The sequence below is a fragment of the Nyctereutes procyonoides genome, unplaced genomic scaffold, assembly GCF_905146905.1.
Source record: "Nyctereutes procyonoides isolate TBG_1078 unplaced genomic scaffold, NYPRO_anot_genome, whole genome shotgun sequence".
NCBI lineage: Eukaryota > Metazoa > Chordata > Mammalia > Carnivora > Canidae > Nyctereutes > Nyctereutes procyonoides.
This window is the reverse complement of record NW_026575044.1, coordinates 45,330,606-45,349,632: the sequence shown is the minus strand read 5'-3', so window position 1 is coordinate 45,349,632 and position 19,027 is coordinate 45,330,606. Positions and strand designations below refer to the sequence as shown.

The 19,027-nt window shown below is 44.5% G+C and overlaps 1 protein-coding gene across 2 annotated transcripts in view; it reads left to right on the top strand.

The window, feature by feature from the left end:
• Nucleotides 1–2,904, top strand: part of L3MBTL4 (L3MBTL histone methyl-lysine binding protein 4) — a 442,980-nt gene extending 440,076 nt beyond the window's left edge. For both annotated transcript variants that reach the window (XM_055324067.1, XM_055324068.1), the window contains one exon: nucleotides 1,423–2,904. In XM_055324067.1, the coding sequence (XP_055180042.1) occupies nucleotides 1,423–1,590 (168 nt within the window). In that variant the 3' untranslated portion in view covers nucleotides 1,591–2,904. The remainder of the gene's footprint in view (nucleotides 1–1,422) is intronic.
• The last annotated feature ends 16,123 nt before the right edge of the window (nucleotides 2,905–19,027 follow it).

The window sequence follows — 19,027 nt, the reverse complement described above, 5'->3', positions numbered from 1 at the left end:
AGCAGGCTCCATGCAGGGAGCCCGATGTGGGACTCGATCCCAGGTCTCCAGGATCACACCACGGGCTGCAGGCGGAACTAAACTGCTGAGCCACCTGGGCTGCCCAGATGAAGCTTTTTATAGCTTTCTTAGATCTTTAATTTCCCACTTTAATTTAAAACTTTAATTGCAAAACTTGGGTCTGTGGGGGATCCTTACTCCTCATCGACTCATTGACTCCAAGGGTTTGCATCACTGATTCACAAAGGTTAGAACTAACACAGTGCTAGGTGCAGGGAAAGGTGTTGCCATAGAAGACCCGTTCATTCTGTCATCTTGGTTCTAGAACCAGCAAGCTTTCTGAGCCTGTGTGTGTTGAAATAGGTGATGTGAGTGTAGGACCTGCCTACAGTCCCTGAGACTCAAACTCTGAGAGCAGACTGGGCTGTATGGTGGTCACTCACCATCCTGAGAATCTTAGGAAAGCTATTACGTGTCAGGTCACTATGCTTTAAAGGTTAATAAATAAGGGGCGCCTGGGTGGCTTGGTGGGTTAAGCAACCAATTCTTGATTTCTGCTCAGGTCATAATCTCAGAGTCACAAGATTGAGCTCCATGTCAGGCTCTGTGCCCAGTGGGGAATGTCTTTGTCCCTCCCCCTCTTCCTTTGCCCTCCCTCCCTGCTCCCAGCCCTCTCTAAAATAAATCATCTTTAAAAACTATTAAATAAAACATCTATTTTATATGTATTTTTGCTTATAATGGCATTTCTTATTAAAAAAAACTTTTTAATGCAGGTCAGTTAAAAGGAGAATATAAAAATAAACCACTACTCCACCAGCCAAATCTGACTTCACTTAACATATAAAGACTTCAAATATTTTCATTATATGCATGTGTACATGTGGTCATGCACATTTAATTTTATGGGTTAGAACCAAGATCTTTCTATGTCATCATGTTGTATTTTGTTGCTTAACAATTCACGAAAAATTTGCCAAATCATTAAGTGTTTCTTTGAGAGGTGAATTTCGGTGACTGCCTGGCACCCCAACCTAGACAAATACCATAATTTATTTAATTCTGCTATTCTAGAAATGCTGAACTGTTTTCAGTAGTTCACTTTGTTCTGTCAGGAGAAATTCCTGGAGATTTCCTTGGTGGATGAAAGTAGGTTTTTTTCCTTAAGGTTCATGATGCAAATTCAGGCCAAGATTTTTTAAACATAACAATTTTAGAAATTACGCGTGTGTATTGAGTTCATATTTAACAGAGTCATGGGTAACAGTCCAGAGCTGGGCAGCAGTCGGGCCCAGGTGGGGAGGGGGCCGTCCTCCTGTGTTGCTGGGGAGCTGCAGGGAGGCTGCCACCGTCGGAGTCACACAGCTCAGCACCCGAGGGAACGTCCCCGAGGGTAAACCATGTTTGTTTATTTCCTCGCAGCAGATTGACGGCAAAGCCTTCCTACTTCTGACACAGACGGACATCGTCAAGGTGATGAAGATCAAACTGGGTCCAGCACTGAAGATTTATAATTCTATCCTCATGTTCAGGAATTCCCAGGACCTCAGTGGAGAAGATTCTCTCTCAGGCCAGGAAGCCAGAGGATAAACACACCCCCCGACCTACCGCAGCTCCAGGACCTTCCTCTTTCAGCAATAAAACTGGCCCACACTAATTTAGGTTTAATGTCCCCATGGTCATATCCGTGTTTAATTTGGACCTTTGAAAATGGCTGTGGTGTAGATGTTTCGAGGGTACCGTGGACTGTCCTAGTGCCCACGATGCAGAGGCCGGGGTGTGATTCGGGAACATCATTGTCTTTGGTGGGGCCCTTCCAGCTCTGATGCGTTGCAACAAACAGACCAAAGAAGCCCTCACACACACCTTCAGTGGTTCTCCTTCACCATTAACCATTTTTCAAGCATAAAACTCTCGAGTGGTAAAATATTAAAAAAAAAAAACAACACTCACAAACGCATTCTTAGTGTTTCACCAGAACATCTGAGCCAGGCTCAGACTTGCCATCTGGGTGCAGTGAGTCTAAGAGAGGCCTGGTGTTTTAAAAAGACTTTATGTGGGATTTTTGGGTACTTTACTCAGGAAAGTGTGAATCTTTAAAATAATAAGCACATGTTTTCATGATTCATTAATTCTCCTTTTTGTTCCATTAATCATTTCTTGTTTGTGTCCCAGAGCCTCCTGGAATGTGCCCAGGAGCACCAGGGGGACAGCCAGCAGAAGCTGGCCAGACCCTTCTGAGGCCCCTTCACCAGTGCCCTGAGGCTGCCTGCGGGAGCGCGGGGCGGGGGGCCCCCCTCGTGCCACCCCACACGGGCTGGAGGGCCAGCCACCCACCTGCACTGAACCCCTCCCACCTCCACTCAGAGGAGGCCTCGGAGAAGAACTGGCCCTGCGCCTCCCCCCCGCCAGCACGTGTAATAAGGGACTGTGTTACATCTTGATAGAGACGCTCTAACAGGGAAGATCTCTGAAGTAGGGAGCTTGGTAGCTGTGATTTGAACAATTCTGATCTCTTGTCAGACCTTACTTGTTTTGTGTTAAGTGACTGTACCTGACACTTAGTGGAGTCAGCCCCATGATTCTGAAAGACAGTCACCTGTTCATACCTACTGTCAGAGCTGCACCGGCCCCTTGGAAGTAGAGACCATTGTTCTCTGATTCATTAAGAATCTTACGATTGAAGGAAGTTGATTCGGCCTGGAGAGATTCTCAAACTGTAGGTCACTGAAGGAAAAATATTCTTCTCTAAGAGGTGTGCACATATTGCATCTTTTAAAGATTCCCACCTAAATGGAATTTTAATATATTATTGGTTCATGTAAATTTTTATTTTCTGTGGAGTTTTCTTTGCTGTTTATTTTCTGTTTTTTTTTTAGATTGCCATGTACAATTAAATTCCTGCTTCTGCTGTGTTAAAATTATAATATATTTTAAATGATAATAAACATAAAATAAAACCCCCACCTCCATGCCTTAATGAGTATGTTGTAATAACCTATTCCCACAACACAACCTGAGGGCTTTTATCTCAGCCACGGAGGAACAAAGCGCTGCTTGGCATAGCCCACAAAGAAGTCAGCCTTTGAGTATTGGGGATAGGTTTCCCTAGGGAAGCAAATTCAGCCATTAATAACTTGAGAAATTAGGGGCATCTGGGTGGCTCAGTGAGTTAAAGTGTCTGGTGCTTGATCTCAGCCCCGGTCTTGACCTCAGGGTGGTGAGTTCAAGCCCTGTGTGGGGCTCCATGCTGGGTATGGAGCCTAGTTAATAACTTGAGAAGTTAAAGTGGAGATTTTCAAATTAAAAAGAACCTCACAATTGTTCATCATAGAGGCTCCGTGGAAGATCTGAGATGCATGTTTCATATATTTAATACTTGTTTCAACAAAGGATCTAGACTAGAACACACAACACCAAGCCAAATTAGAGTTGAACTGTCGTGTTCCTAGAAGATAGTGCAATCAGGTACAGCTCGATCCAGGTGTCTAGCCACCTGCCAGACATCCTGACTTGCCACCCAGTGCCTTCACCTTGCCACTCTGGAGAGGCAACTCAGGTGGTCCCGTCCTAGTAGCCTCTCCTGGCTGAACAGAGTAGCGGCCCAACTCAGGAAACCAAAACATCTGACTCTGGCCATTTCTGTGTTAGAGCTTCTCCCACCAGCATGAGTTCGCTGGAGGTGGAGACCCATGAGGCGCAGGTCAGCTCCTGAGCTGGTCCCTGCTGGCCCGGCAGGCTGCCAGCTTCACACCTCACCCTATTCCTTCCCTGTCACAGCGTTTCCCTCGTGCCCCCATCCCGTGCTGGACCTACCCTGAGCTCCTTCTTCCCTCCAAGCGCACCTTCCTGGGTGTAAGTGGATGCCTCCGCCTGAGCTGTTCCCTCCCCTTCACCCCTGCTGGGGAAGACCCACTGCAGCCCTATTCCCATCATGTGGTTCCTCACTTGCTGTCGTTACCACGGGCTTGTCTCCCCCCCACTAGTCTAGATGGTGTGTGAGAACGGAGACCGTGGCAGGCTTGCTCATCACTTACTCCCAGCACTTGACGTGGTATGTGGCACTTCATCAGCACAAAGGAAGTTATTTATTGGATCAGTGAATGAGGTAAGCACATCAAATTCAACATCAAGTCCCAGCTCCGTAACCTCCTAGATGGGAATAACTTATCTGTAAAAAGAAAGATATCTACCCCGAGGGGTTTTTTAATTTGATTTTGTGGATGTGTGTAAACGAATGTAGCTAACATAATACACATAAGGTGGCTTTTTGTTAGGGGGCCCAGAAGCATGTGGGGCAGGCCTCAGGATGGTCTGGAGGGGCCTTGACTGCCCTGGACCCAGCCCTACCACATCCAGCTTTGACTCCAACAAATTCCCTCCCCTTACCTCATCCTCTCCAGACAGGCTGGAAAGCTTGGAAGTTGAAATCTTTCTCCCAGGGGACCCTCCCCTCCAAGGAGTGAGGCAGCATCTGGAAATGCCCCAGATGGTTTGAAGGCCTCGGCTGCCCCCCAGGTACCACCCTTAGCCTCTTAACTCTCCTCTTTCCTGACTCCCATCTGGAATATGCGTGACAAAGCAAAAATTGTGTAACAAGTATCTTAAAGACCATGCAAAGACTTGGTCTCAGAAGTGAAAAGTATGCAGGACAAAGCAAAATATTGCCAGTTAGGATTTCAAGAAATAACAAACTTCTAGATTGTTAGAAAGAGTTCCCCTAAAGGACCATTATTTACACAACACGTTGAAATACACATATGGGACTGGAAATCAGATCATTAAGCAAGGACGCTCTGGGAGCTTAGGACTTCTGAGACCATAGTCTTTGAATGCCTTTAATTTCAGATACTTTTTCACAAAGATAAATTTCTCTCACTTCCAACAATCCACAGTCCTCCCAAGAAAAATCTCTCCTTCATCAACTCCGAACACCTTTTTTCTCCTGGCCTGTGATGAGATCCTGACCATGGCTAACTCAAGTCCTCAATAGATTCCAAGTGTTAGCACAGAAGATTGACTCCTGTTAACCCCTGGCTCTGAACTGTGACCTCTTACCCTTGCTGTGGGCTGACTTGGAACATCCCTGACATTTCTTGATCAAATTTTCTTTGTGGAATCTCCTTCTGTTGAGTGAGGGCTTTGCCACAGTCACTCATTCCATTTGAAATACTGAGTTTTCACTGCATTCCATTTTGTTTCCTATCATTTTAAGAAATATTCCATTTGTCTCTGCAACTCTCAGAGCTGAAAAACATTCTTGAATATGAAGCGTTCCTATGAATATATTCTTAATATTCAAGAATCATTCTTCATGAATATTTTTCCTTACAAGTTGTTCTTAAAAACTTATTCTCCTTATAAATATATTCATGAAAAATATATTTGTTAATAGACTCTTGAATATTCAGAATCCTTATAAATATATTCTTCTTATGAATAAATATATTAATGAATAATATATTCATAAAAACTCTTCCTTCAAAAATACCTTATTCTGGTTCTACTCGCCTGGTCTCCCATCTCTCCCCACCGTCAGTTTGTCACTGCGTTAGAACCCTGGGACAGCCGAAGTCCTACAATGCAGCTGTGAAGACAGCACGAATACTTGTGCTTGTCTCCAACACTAAGGGTTACACAAGTGAATTTTCTGACTGAGCACTCTGGTGAATTGCTGATCACAATTTGATTTCTCAGTGAGATTACCTGCTTGCAAGTCTGCACCAGAGATCCCTTTCAGGCAAAGGATGGATTTTGAATCCAGTGACCAAATAAAACAGCCCAGCTGCCACTGCTGAGTGCCTAGTGTCCAAGTGCCTAGCACCCCAGGGCCCCGGTTGGGATGCACACACAGGCAAGTCCAGAGGGCCTGCAGGGCCACTGTTAAGACTCAGTGCTTGAATGATGTCAGCAGAAGACCAGGGGCCCATTGGATAAGGGTGTGTCCCTTGGAGACTTCAGAGTGTTGAGAGGCAAAGCTGCAGCATCCTAAGCACTGTTTTGTCAAGGTGGCCATGGCAATGATTCGGAGATGGAAAAAAGTCAGGGAAAAGGGTTAAAGGGTTGCAGGATTTGGAAAAAAAAAAAAAAGGTAAGAACCACGATTAAAAAGGAAATGAAAAATAAAAGGTGAGAAATAAGACTTCAGTTTAAAATATTGAGTTTTTCTCCAGAAGATGGTTCTATTTCATGGGATCAGACTAGTTGTATCGGATTTTATCCACAAGGCAACACCTACCAATTGCCCATTTGCTTCAATCTGAAATTAAATTGTGTTCCCTTTGATTGAGGAATCAAGGCAAATTGATGCAGGAAGAATGCAAAATGTTAAGGAGTGCCAGGTTAAACCCAGCTCTCCCCACAACAGATTTTTCACAATTGTTGAACTGCAACTCCTAGCAATTGTATTAAGTACTCATGGGGACTGTTTGGAATACAGGGGCCTCTGTTTTGCTCTGACATACTGGGGCATCAGAGGTCTTTTAGAAGGAAAAAAAATATCAAGAATGACTGGCCGATATTAACTAATTTGCATTTTTTAAAAATAAAGAGTGTATTTACGGGATCTATTCCCAAAGAGCACGAGTTGCTTCATCAGCCAGTTGTGAATGGGTAGAGTATGGGTGGCATATGCTTCCATGGAGGCTGTTGTTTCTCTGTAAACTGTTCCGTGCTTTGGGGTTAGGATCTGCTCTGACAGTTTGCTTCAGAAGGCAGTGGAGTATTTGTTTTGTATTGTTTCTTGTTTTTTTTTTTTTTTCAAGAAGAAGCAATTCGAATTTCATTTGGCCTAGCCTCTCCCACAAAAAGAGTCAAACCAGCCAAAAATTAGTTTGTTAAAGGAAAACTCACTCTGACAGGTTGCTTGCTGTTGGTGATTGAAATTTTTTCTTTTATTTTTCAGTCAATTTGCAAAGTTATCCTCCAGAACAGCCAGCTTACTATTCTTCCCCCCCCTTCTGTTATTTTTTTTCAGAATAGATTTGCTTTTCACATGCTGTTTTTAGTATTAGTTTGAAACCTGAGGTTGCCCTTCCCTCACAGAGACCTTCCCCAGTGCCTTTTGGGCTGAAAAGTTAAGCCTAAGAGTAGAAGAAACAATTTCACAGATCCACCTACATATTGATTCAAAACTTTTCTTCAAATGAATCAGTAGATTCACCTGAACAGGTGTCCTCATCTTTGTCCATTGTGGGAAGTATTACATTCATCCATTCAACAAATATTGAGAGCCCACTCTGTCCCATTTGGAATGCATCCTTGGACAAATGAATAAAAATCTCTGCTTCTGTGGGGCTTAAATCCAAGGGGGTGTGGAGATAGACAATAAACCACAAGCATAAAAATATGCAGATGAATAGGAGGCGATAAAGGGGGAAAAAGTCCAGGGCCTGGTGTAGTGGAAATATGATCTTGCTGGTGCACAGATCTTACAGAAAATATGGTCAGGTGGTGAGTGAAATCCCCTGGCATCTATGTATGTGATTCACATGACACATACCTGCACAGACCCAGGTGTTGTTCAGTTCTTTCTAAACCTTTGTTCTTGCTCTGTCATCGTAAACTGCAGAGATATTCTTGTATTTCCCCACGGGACCTAGAACAATCCTCCATACAGAGGTGTCTTTCAGTATATATTGCTAACTGGCTGGCTCCAGAGTATGAACATTATTTTGAGTACCAGTTTGATGTTAGCAATTAAGTACTCTGTTACCTGGACACTTCTGGGGCCCCTTTTCCCCCCAGATTCTATGAAGCAATTAACAAGAAATAATCAGAGATACTTGTAATGTGATTAAGTGAAAATTGTCATCAGGCAGGTAATTTTAAATACTGCCGTGCTTTAAATACAGACTCATTAATTTTAGCTCAGTGGTGTTCTAATATTTATTATGCACACATAAGAATTTTAAATATGAATATGTTTTCACATGGCTATGCTTGGTAATCCTGTCACCTGAAAAAATTACCCAACTAATAATTCTCAAGCCCTCCAGTAGGGTAGCTGAGGTTAATAGTGTGGTTCACAAGTACAATATTGAACGAAAAGGGACAACAAATTGATGAAAGGTGTCTGATAAAAAGGTGGAAAGACTTGACACTTTCTGTGAGTCAACACTAAGTACCTAGACTAGGTCCTGCTTTACAACTGTCTTAGATGCCCCCACAGGGCAAAATTTTCAAATCAATCTGTTTTGTGCTTGTTAATTTGAAAAATGATTAGCCCTAGAGGAGGTTCAATTTTAGGAAAAGTGATTAGCTCCTAGCTAACATCGTCTGTCTGTCTATCAACCATCTCAGGGCGAGTTCTCTGAAAAGTCCATGGCAGTTTGTCAAGCTACGAATTTGAGGCAGGCTACTATTTGTGAACTGCTGGGGAAAGGATGAATTGTGTGTGTCTGGGTGGCTGCTTGCCACTCGAGGAGTCATTTGTAGCTCATGACCACTTTGGCAGACCTGGGCCGCCAGAAACTGATTTCACAATTCAATCCATACTCTGTGCAGACAATTGGAATATTCTTCCTGCCTTCAGAAGTAAACACTAAAGAAATAATTCGCTGATTTAAAAACCTTAAACTGGAGGTGGTGTACTCCATTTTTTGTACGGGCACTAAGCTGGTGAAAAGGATTTGTTCCCAGGAATCCATTATGCCCTCCTATCCCTTCTGTCTGTGGACAGTGGATAATTACACACAGCCATCCTTAGAAGCAGCGAAAGCTTTCTCAACCTTGATGAGGTTCTGAAAATAACAGAAATAGAATGTGACTTGAATGGTTGGGCCATGTGATTATAATCACCTTCATTATCCAGTTTCCAAAAACCCCTAGTGAAAACACTTGTACAATCTCCTACAGGGACTGGTTCCTAGTAGCCCCTTGAAGAGAAAGATTACGCCTTGTGGCACTTTCTACCGCACTCAGTGTGAGCACAGAGCCTTACACGTTCTGGGCAAATGGAATTTAATATTTAACAACTGGATGGCGTATAAAAAAATGCTCAATAGGTATTTGTTGAAGAAATAAAGAAGGAAAAAAAAGGATGTACTTTTTCAGATCTAGCTTCAGATATTCAAACTTCAGCCTAAGATGTAAACATTCTACTGTCTCCTATTTCTACAAAATCATCTTTCGTATATATTTGAAGACCCTAAAGAAGTCACTCCATAGCCCTCTGTCTTCAGACTAAATCCCTTTGTTTTCACCTATTTCCATAGTAGTTAACTCTGAAATTTTCAAGTTTTGCCTCTATTAATTTTGCCTCCTCCACCCCCGCCAGTCTCCATCTTCATGTATATTCATGGCTGTTTGCTTCATTAAACATCTCCCCCCATCATCCCCGAAATGGTCCTTTAGAAGTCAATTGTTGTCACTCTGACCTATGGCTTGTTTCTGCAAAAGTCAAAAATCAGAGATACACTCGCTGTCCATCCCCGTCATGTCTCGAAAAAGTGTGATCTGTGAGACGTGAGGTGGCTACAGCCCAGAAAACCACTGAGTCATGCGGCCACACGATGCCCCACCGGAAGGAACATGGCAGGCCCACCGTCCCGAAGAGATTTCCTAGGGACTGTTACTGCGTTAATGGTTTGTAAAATGTTACACAAAACAAGCATCTCATGAAGAGGTGTTAAGCAAGTTAGAATCCAGGTTTCAGGCTTAAGGGTGTTACCTGGGTACTTCTGTTGCATTTCCTATGTTTGATGCCGCGTGTCTAGTTATTTGAAGACTTTTCTGTTTGGCCCATTTCATTTTCTTTCTTCCCAATCTGAATTTCTCCCTCACAATTAACATCACATCATTTAAGCAACTCCAAGACCTCCGTATATTTCCTGTAGCACCTTGCCCCAGGGCTAAGCTTCTGGTAACTCAAAACATTACTCAGCTACATAAAGTAGATTATATAGTGAATTGAAATTTTTACTGAAGACTTTACTTTTAATCTGGGAAATGTCAGTGACATAACTTGCTTCAGATGAAATCAGCCCGGGCAGCCTGGGTGGCTCAGCGGTTTGGCACTGCCTTCAGCCCAGGGCGTGATCCTGGAGACCTGGGATCGAGTCTCGCATCGGGCTCCCTGCATGGAGCCTGCTTCTCTCTCTGTGTCTCTCATGAATAAATAATAAATAAAATGTTTTAAAAAAATGAAATCAGCCCAAATCAGCCACATCCTTTCTGGTTCTATCTTTCATGAATGTCTTAGGTCATGGGAAGAGACCCAGGTCAGTGTGATTTGTGATAACAAGAATGTGACCAGAATCAGCATGGCCTAATCCAAACTAAGCATAGTCCTCAATTGGATGAGTATGCTAGCAAAGAAGGAAATCCTGCCTTGATTGTTATATTGACTGTGGGATATCCATCCAAGAATAAATAATTCTTGTTTTATTCCACCTAGAGTACTTCATGAGGCTGGTGGTGGGAAGGAAGAAGAAAAACTAGTTTACAAAAATAATTCTAGGGAAAATGAGGGAAAGAATTACCTGATAATTTAATCATTCATTCATTCTTTCATTTGTCATATATTTACTGAGGACTTAGTAAGGTCAGACACTGTGCACAGCATATAAGCACAAGCAGTTACATATGTCATTTCAATCTTTGAATTGTAATGAATGGAATGATTGAATGGCCACATAAACAAACAGAAGTCAGAATTACAGTATAATTTTTAAACTATGAAAAGCCTTTCATAGTTGACACAAATTCTGATAAAGTGTTTCAGAGGGTCTGAGAAGTTGGAGTCCCATACAGTAGGGGCTTTCTGATTTTTTTGATGGCATCCCACAGAGCTATGCCTTAGATCACAATCTAGTCCACACACACACACACACACACACACACACACACACACACACACATACTTCTGTTCAATTGCATTTTTTTAAATCCTGGTCCTAACCCATTAAAATTGATTTCATGCCCAATGGGTTGTAACCACAAGTTTGAAAAGCACTGCCATAGGATACTCTCCATCAGTGGCTTTCAGCCCTGGCTGAACATAATAATCACTGGAAGCTTTTTTAAAAATACCAATGCCCGGGCCCTACCCTTGACCAACCGAATTCAAAACTGGACATGAGATCTGAGCACTGATGTTTTATTAAAGTTCCCCCTTGTGATTCCAATGAGCACTGAGGTGGCAATTGCTATTCTACTTGTTAGGAAATGTTCTTTTAAAATAAACGACTGTTTTCACCATATAAGTAATATGTGCATCTACCGAAAATATTGAAATTTATATTTATAAAAACCAACTCTGCCTTAATCCTTGCCCCTTACTTCTTCTGTGTAGAGGTAAACATTATGAATAGCTTCTTGTGTATCCTCCCCCAATTGTTCGCATATACAGGAATCACATTTGAACATTCACAAGTTTCATGTTTCCAGAGAACTTTAATAATATGTCACCAGGCTATAAAAATTACTGTTGGTACTTTGATGAGCATTGCATTGGATTTATGGATTGATTTACAGTAAACTTGTGTGTCTACCTTCTTGAATCTTCTTATTCCAGAATACAGTAATCTTTTCATTTGTTCAGTGTTTTTAATATCCCTTAAGAAAGTGTTAGTGTTTTAATGTTGATGTCTTATATATTTACTATTAAGTTTATACCTATTTTATGCTATTATAAATAAGGCAACTTGCCTCATTCTGTTGTATAGCTAAATACTGTTTATTGAAATGTTACTGAATGTGAATATTAATTTTGAAATCAGTCCATCTAACTGAATTATCATCTATCGCTAATAGAATTTCCCTCGATTGATTATTTTGCAAATTTCCATACAATTATATCATCTGAAAATAGTAATAATTTGCCTCCTCGGTATTGACGCCGCATATTTTTCTCTTATCTAATTGCATATTGACTAGTACTTCCAAAACAATGAATTTTAATTTGGGATGATTCCAGAAAGTTACATCTATTATATCAATGACTTAAAGCTAAAAATTATGTAGGTAATATATAAGCATGTTAAGACTGAGGGAAAAATACAGAGAACTTAGTAAAATCCTTTTCAATAATCTTCTTCAGTTCCTTTTCTCTTTAAAAGTCTGTCAGGGGTGATTCAGTAGGTTAAGTGTCCTACTCTTGATTTCGGCTCAGGTTGTGATCTCAGGGTTATGAGATCAACCCCATGCAGTCTCCACACTGGGCATGGAGCCTGCTTGGGATTCTCTGCCTCCCTCCGTCCCTCCCTCCCCCACCCTAAAAATAATAAAAATAATAATAATAGTCTGTTAATTTGGGGCAGGAGACATGAATAGACACTTTTTCAAAGAAGATATCCAGATGGCTAACAGACACATAAAAAGATGCTCAACATCATTCAATATCAGGGAAATACATATCAAAACCATGACGAGATACCACCTCACACCTGTCAGACTGGCTAAAATTAACAACACAGGAAACAACAGATATTGATGAGGATGCAGAGAAAGGAGAACCCTCTTGCACTGTTGGTGAGAATGCAAACTGGTGCAGCCACTCTGGAAAACAGTATGGAGAGTCCTCAAGAAGTTACAAATAGAGCTGCCCTATGACCCAGGAATTGCTCTACTAGGTATTTACCCAAAGGACAGAAATATTCAAATTTGAAGGGGTACGTGCCCCCTGATGTTCATAGCAGCATTATCAACAATAGCCAAACTATGGAAAGAGCCCAAGAGTCCATCAACTGACGAATGGATAAGGAAGATGTGGTGTATATATATGTATAATGAAATATTACTCAGCCACCAAAGAGAATGAAATCCTGCCATTTTCAATGACATGGATGGAACTAAGTGAAATAAGTTAGAGAAAGATGAATACCATATGATTTCATTCATATGTGGAACTTAAGAAACAACAGATGAACATATGGAAGGAGGGGGAAGAAAAAAGAGAGAGAAGAAAACAAACCATAAAGGACTCTTAAATATAGAGAACAAACTGAGGAGTGAGGGAGAGAGGTGAGTAGGGGATGGGCTAGTTGGGTAATGGATATTAAGGAGGATACTTTAGACAAACTATGTAGGTAATGAATCACTGAATTCTCCTGAAACTAATATTGCATTATATGTAAAATAACTAGAAATTAAATAAAAATTTGAAAAGAAAAAAAATAATCGAAAAATAAAAATATTTTAAAGAAAAATATTATTCTTTCATATTTGTTAATATCAAAGTTAAAATTTCATCATGGATATTCAAAACAGAATTGCCCATGTCTTTTTTTGTTATCATTGTCAGGTTAGGTTTCATTGTGTTGCAACTTTTTAAAAATAATTTAGAAGCTGTTACTCTTTTGTATGTTTTGGAATAATTTTAAAAGAGTTTAAAGCATCCTTTGAAAAAAATAAAGTATCCCTTGAATTTGATCTATATAATTCACCTGAAAACATCTTGTCTTAAAATTCTTTTAGCTTTTGACAAGTTCTTCATATTTTTCCATGGTAATTTATCTGCTTTAGCAAAGCTTCCAGATAAAATGTAGGACATCTAATTAAATCTGAATTTCAGAAAAACAACCAATAATTTTTTTAGTATAATATTGCATGAGAGGGGATCCCTGGGTGGCTCAGCAGTTTAGCATCTGCCTTTGGCCCAGGGCATGATTCTGGAGTCCAGGGATCAAGTCCCATGTCAGGCTCCTGTAGGGACCCTGCTTCTCCCTCTGCCTGTGTCTCTGCCTCTCTCTCTCTCTCTCTCTGTGTGTGTCTCTCATGAATAAATAAATAAAATCTTTTAAAAATATATTGCATGAGACATATTGAAAAAAATCTTACTTATCTGAAATGCAAATTTAACAAGGGGGGGGTTCCTATGTTTCTTTTGTTGAATCTGATGCCTCTAGTTATAAATCCTCTTGCGTGAACTTTGGTAATATTTTCCTAGAAAATTTTATTTTTCACTTAGGTTTTCAGAAGGATCAATATAACTTTGAGCCAAGCGATCTCTTGAAATATTTCATTTCTAACTTTATACTTTCTCCTATTTTTTCATTGGAGCAATTAGTAGTTTATTTTGTTGGTTAAATTAAAAGCAGCTCTTGGAATTATTACTTGTTCTGCTTTTCTAATTAACAAATTAGAAATATTTATATGGTAATGTCTACAGATTCCTTCCTCTTCCATTCTTTGGTTAATTTCGTCTTTCCTTGACTAGGAGACAGTCAGGCAGGAGAGGAAATTCTGGAATTCCCAGACAATAGCTAATACTATTCTTAGCAGGTGGGGGATGAGAAGAGATGGGACCCTGGGATGCCAACACTTACACACCTAGTAGAGAAGAATAAATTCAAAAAGAAGCCCGGGAAGGAGCAGCCAGTTGGATCAGACAAGAGGCCAGAGAATGCTAGATCTCAACCTCACGAAGCTTTAGCTTAGTCACTCATAAAATGGTAATAATAGTATCTGCCTTATAGTCACCATATGTGCAACATGTCCAACACAAAGTAGGTGTTCAGGGATGGTTATGGACAGCAAGTCCCTCCACAGTGGGGCTGCATCTTCTGGTGCCCACGTCCAGCTTGGAGTCTCTGTGATTTGTCCTCACCCTCTTTGGGCCAGACTCTGTTCCTGTTTGTGGTTTTTCAGGAGCCCTTTGTGCTTAGCACCTGATGTTCAGTCATCAGGTCCTAAGGACCCTCTTCCCATGAATCTGAGAAGTCAGGGCTGCAGTCAGCACCCTGCTCTTGGCCATCTGCACATTTCTCTCCAGAACGTGCTCTCTCTATAGCTCATTTTCATCTACTGTTCTCCTTTCTTGACTCAAGGCTTCCCTTTTAGTTTGGTCTTTTTTTTTTAAGATTTTATTTATTTATTCATAAGAGACACAGAGAGAGAGAGAGGCAGAGACACAGGCAGAGGGAGAAGCAGGTTCCCTGCGGTGAACCCTATGCAGGACTCGATCCTGAGATCATGCCCTGACTCAACCACTGAGCACCCAGGCGTCCGTCCTTTGGTCTTTGGGCTCATGACAACCACTGAGCCTCCAAAGGTCTCTACCAGGAGCCTGGGCGCACAGCAGAAGCTGAGTCCCAGGGGTGCTCAGCACGCTGACCGTGGCTACCGGCGCCGGGTGACACATAGCAAAGTTGTTAAAAGAATAAATCCTATGAGTTCTCATCACAGAGAGAGCATTGCTCTCCTTTTCTCTTTTCTTCATATTGTGTCTCCATGAGAGGATGGATGTCAGCCGAACCTCTTGGGGAAATCATTTCACACCCTCCGTAGGCCCCCCACCATGCTGCGTGCCATAAATTGACACGGTGATGCCTGTCGATTACTTCTCGAGAAAACTGGGGGGAAACCCAAACATCCAAACCGCATATTTGCCACGTAAACTTGCTCCCCGGGACTTTTAGACTTTTCGCCTCTTTCGTTTCCACCGCTGAGTGGATGATGCCTTCGGCCGACGCTTGCGGGGGCTGCTTGCCTCTGTGTCCGCGGTACCGCCCAGTAGAGCGGGCATTTAAATGGAACTGCTAAAACTTAAAAAAAATCAGTTTAAATTTAAGTTACGTTAAATTATTATTACTATCTTTTTAGATTTTGTTTACTTATTCATGAGAAATAGACAGAGGCAGAAGCAGGCTCCATGCAGGGAGCCCGACATGGGCCTCAATCCCGGGCCTCGATCCCGGGCCTCCAGGATCCCACCCTGGGCTGCAGGCGGCGCTAAGCCGCTGCGCCACCCGGGCCGCCCAGCTCAGGTGAACGTTAACCTGGAGCAACCGGGCCTCCCAGGCTCAGTGGGCCCCGCCCCAGGGCTCGGGGTTGGCGCCCCTAAGGCACCGCGGGGACTGGCACCCCCGCCCGGGGCTGCTTCTGGTTTCCAGGAGCCCCTGCGGCTCCCGCCACCGGAGGCGAGAGACCCGAAGCTGTCAACCCAGAAAACAGGCGTTTTATCCAAAAGCCGTCGCGCGGAGGGGAAGAAGCCACGGGCCGCCCGGACTGCGCCGTCGGAGGCGCCTCGGCGTTTTCCAGCGGACCACGAGGGTCTCGGGGTCCCGGAGGCGCAGGCGCGGTTGAAGGGCGCGCCGCCCGGCTTCCAGGAGGGGCGCGGAGCCGGTGGAACAGGGCGCCCGGCTCCCCTCTGGCAGCCGGAGCCGCGCAGCCCTGCCTTCCGGGGCCAGGGCGAGGGGACCCGAAGCCGTCAGCCCGGCCGCCCCTCCCCGCTCCGTGCGCGCTGCGCATCTTGTCTCGGGACCCGCCGGCGGCCTTGGCGGCAAACCCCGCGGGGACCTGCCGGCCTCGCCCAGCCTCTGTCCCGCTCCCCGGAGCTGGGAAGCACCGTCCCGACGCTCGTGCCTTGAGGGACCCCCGCCCCCCCAAGCGCGCGCCCCTCGGCTGTCAGCGCGCGCAGGACAGCGCGGGGCGCCCCCCCCAACCCCCGCCGCTTGAGGGCCCAGGAGGCGCTGGGGGGCGCTGCGCTCTACGGTAGCGACACCCAGTTTCGGGGGACCAGCCCCCGGCGCCCCGCGGGGACTTAGCGCTCCGACACAGTCCTCCCCTTCCCGGCTGGAGCCACATCAGGCTCGGCCCCAGCGCGCGCGCTGCAGGCCTGGTGCTCAGTTAACCGTTTCGCAACGGCTGAATGGCTACGGCAACAGCCATATTCCGGTTGCTTCCATCGCAAGCCAGGAGGCCCCAAGTTTGGGGGCAGCGACCACCCGTCCCCCCCCCCCCACCGCCGGTAGCCGTGGCCGAGCCCCTGGATCCTGGCTTTGAGGCCCGCCCGGCAGGGCTCCCGGGCCGCAGGCTGCCTCCCGGCGCCGCGTTCGAGAACCAGGCCAAGGGCTCCAGGTGCACCTGGGTCGGCGGACGCCCCGCCCCCTTAGAGACCGCGTGCCCCGAGGCAGCAGCGCACGTGGGTCCCCCCTCCGGGCCTGGGCGTCTGGCCCTGGGCAGCCTAGAGTCAGGGCCAGGATGCCCCTCAGCCACGGGACCCCAGGGCTGCGTCTCCGAGCCGCCAGGAGCCTGCGGCTGGCCGCCTGGTGAACCTGACCCTGCGGGCGTGTTCCCGGCCCGGTGATCCCACCTCGCCGCATGGCTCCAACGGCTGCCGGTGACTTTTCTGTTACAACTCAACAATCCACTGGGACATTTTGTAACATGAAACTAGGAAACAATTTTAATATGTGAAAAGCAATAATAAAATTAACCCCGGGAAAACACATTTGCTTTCAAATACAACCGCATAGGGGTTATGACACGTAAATACGTGAATAAGAGGATGACTCATGTGACACAGAGTATTGGGCAAAGGACGGAAATAACAGAAGTAAGGTTACCCATTATCACAAGAGAAAACATTCAGTATTACCAGTAATCAGATTAACGTCAAAGGTTCGAATCGGGCCACACTGTATTTTGACACAGAAACATTTGTAAAATGACACAGAAGCCGTGGGATCAGTAGACAGTAAGAGTCAGGTCGGTTCACATTTTGTTCTCTCGCCCATAGAAGGTTGAACCTCTTGAATGATCCGTTAAACCACTTGTCTTTCTTCCCTGGTCCGCAACACATGCTGACACCCAGCGATTCGGCACCCTCTCCACACCTCTTAGCTGTGCTACTAGAGGCGGTCAGTGAGCTCCCTGTGGTTGAACCCACTGCGAACTCTGGTCATCACTCGGCCTCACTTACCAGCTGCATTGGGCTGATAACCAACCCCTCTCTCTTAGGCCATCATGCCTTCTGGCTCTTCCAGCCACTCCCTGGCGCCTGCCTCCCCTGTGGGCTTGTTGTGCACCGCCTGTGCCTGCTGGCCTCCTTACCACTCTGACTCTACAGACTCTCCCTGGACTCTCTTGCTGACCTGAGTGGCAGGCACATGCGCAGGATGGCTGATCATTGGTCACCCCTTCGAACAAAATATTCTCTAAACAATTGCTCAACGCTTATTTGGAGGCAAAGTTCACATGGCCCACACAGAAAAGCCAACAGCCCGGCAGCTGGCCAGACACCCTTATCAGAAAGCAGACTGTTACCTGTTAGTCGGTAGGGATTTACTACGTCACCCCAACTGACTTATCAGAATATTCCTCCTTCATAAGAGATTCTTGCAAATATAATTGTTTCTATATTGTTTTATATTTAGCCCTCTTTTAAGGCTGGAGTCCTGGCCTCCTCACTCCATCTCTGTGCATCAATGACTCTTGAATCCATTGTCTTCAACCTAGAGTTCTTCCAGAACTTAAACAGGAGCGCTCACTTTGCTTCCACTTGTAGTTCCTCTTCAAGTAGGAGATATTCACACCTAAACTCAGGGCACCTAGGCCCTGCCCTCTGTATCCCTCCAGCCAGACCCTCTGCCATGTGCCCTTTCTGCCCAGCTGGTACCACCACCCACTCAATTGTAGACATCCAACAAACTCAAGAGCTTCCATCTACTCTGCACTCTTTTGCTTTCCCGGTATCTAATCAGTGACTAAATTTTTTGACTTTACTGCCTAAATAACCTGGGAATGGTCTCCTCAACTCTCACTGCCATTCCCCTATTTAAGGACAATTTTTCTTACCTAGATTACTTCTGTAGCTTCCAGCTCACCTCCCTGCCTCCGGGCTCTTCCCACCTTCCATATGCTCTCCACTTGGCAGCCCAAGTGACCTTTATACAATGCAGATTTGATCACTTCCGTCTCCTACTGAAGACATTTCAGTGGCTCTTTATTATCCCCAAGATAATGACCAAACCCCTCAAATGCCTCAGAAGATTCTTAAAATTCTTGTTGGTCTCTATAGACTTCAGTCTCTGACACCTTATAATTCAGCATCATTGTGCTTCTTTCAGTAGCTTTCAGTAACTTGCAGGAGCCTATACTGTCTCCAAAAAAATATTTGTTTGTACTATTTCTGCTGCCAAAATAGCCTTAATCCTTGCTGCTCCCAGACCTCAGCTTAAGACGCCACTCCTTCAGCATGCCTCCTGGCCCCCGAGGGCACGGCTAGAGCTCTGGCTGCATTGTCCAGCAGCACAGAGACTCTCCACATCTTGACACACGGGCACCATATTATAAGCACTTCCTA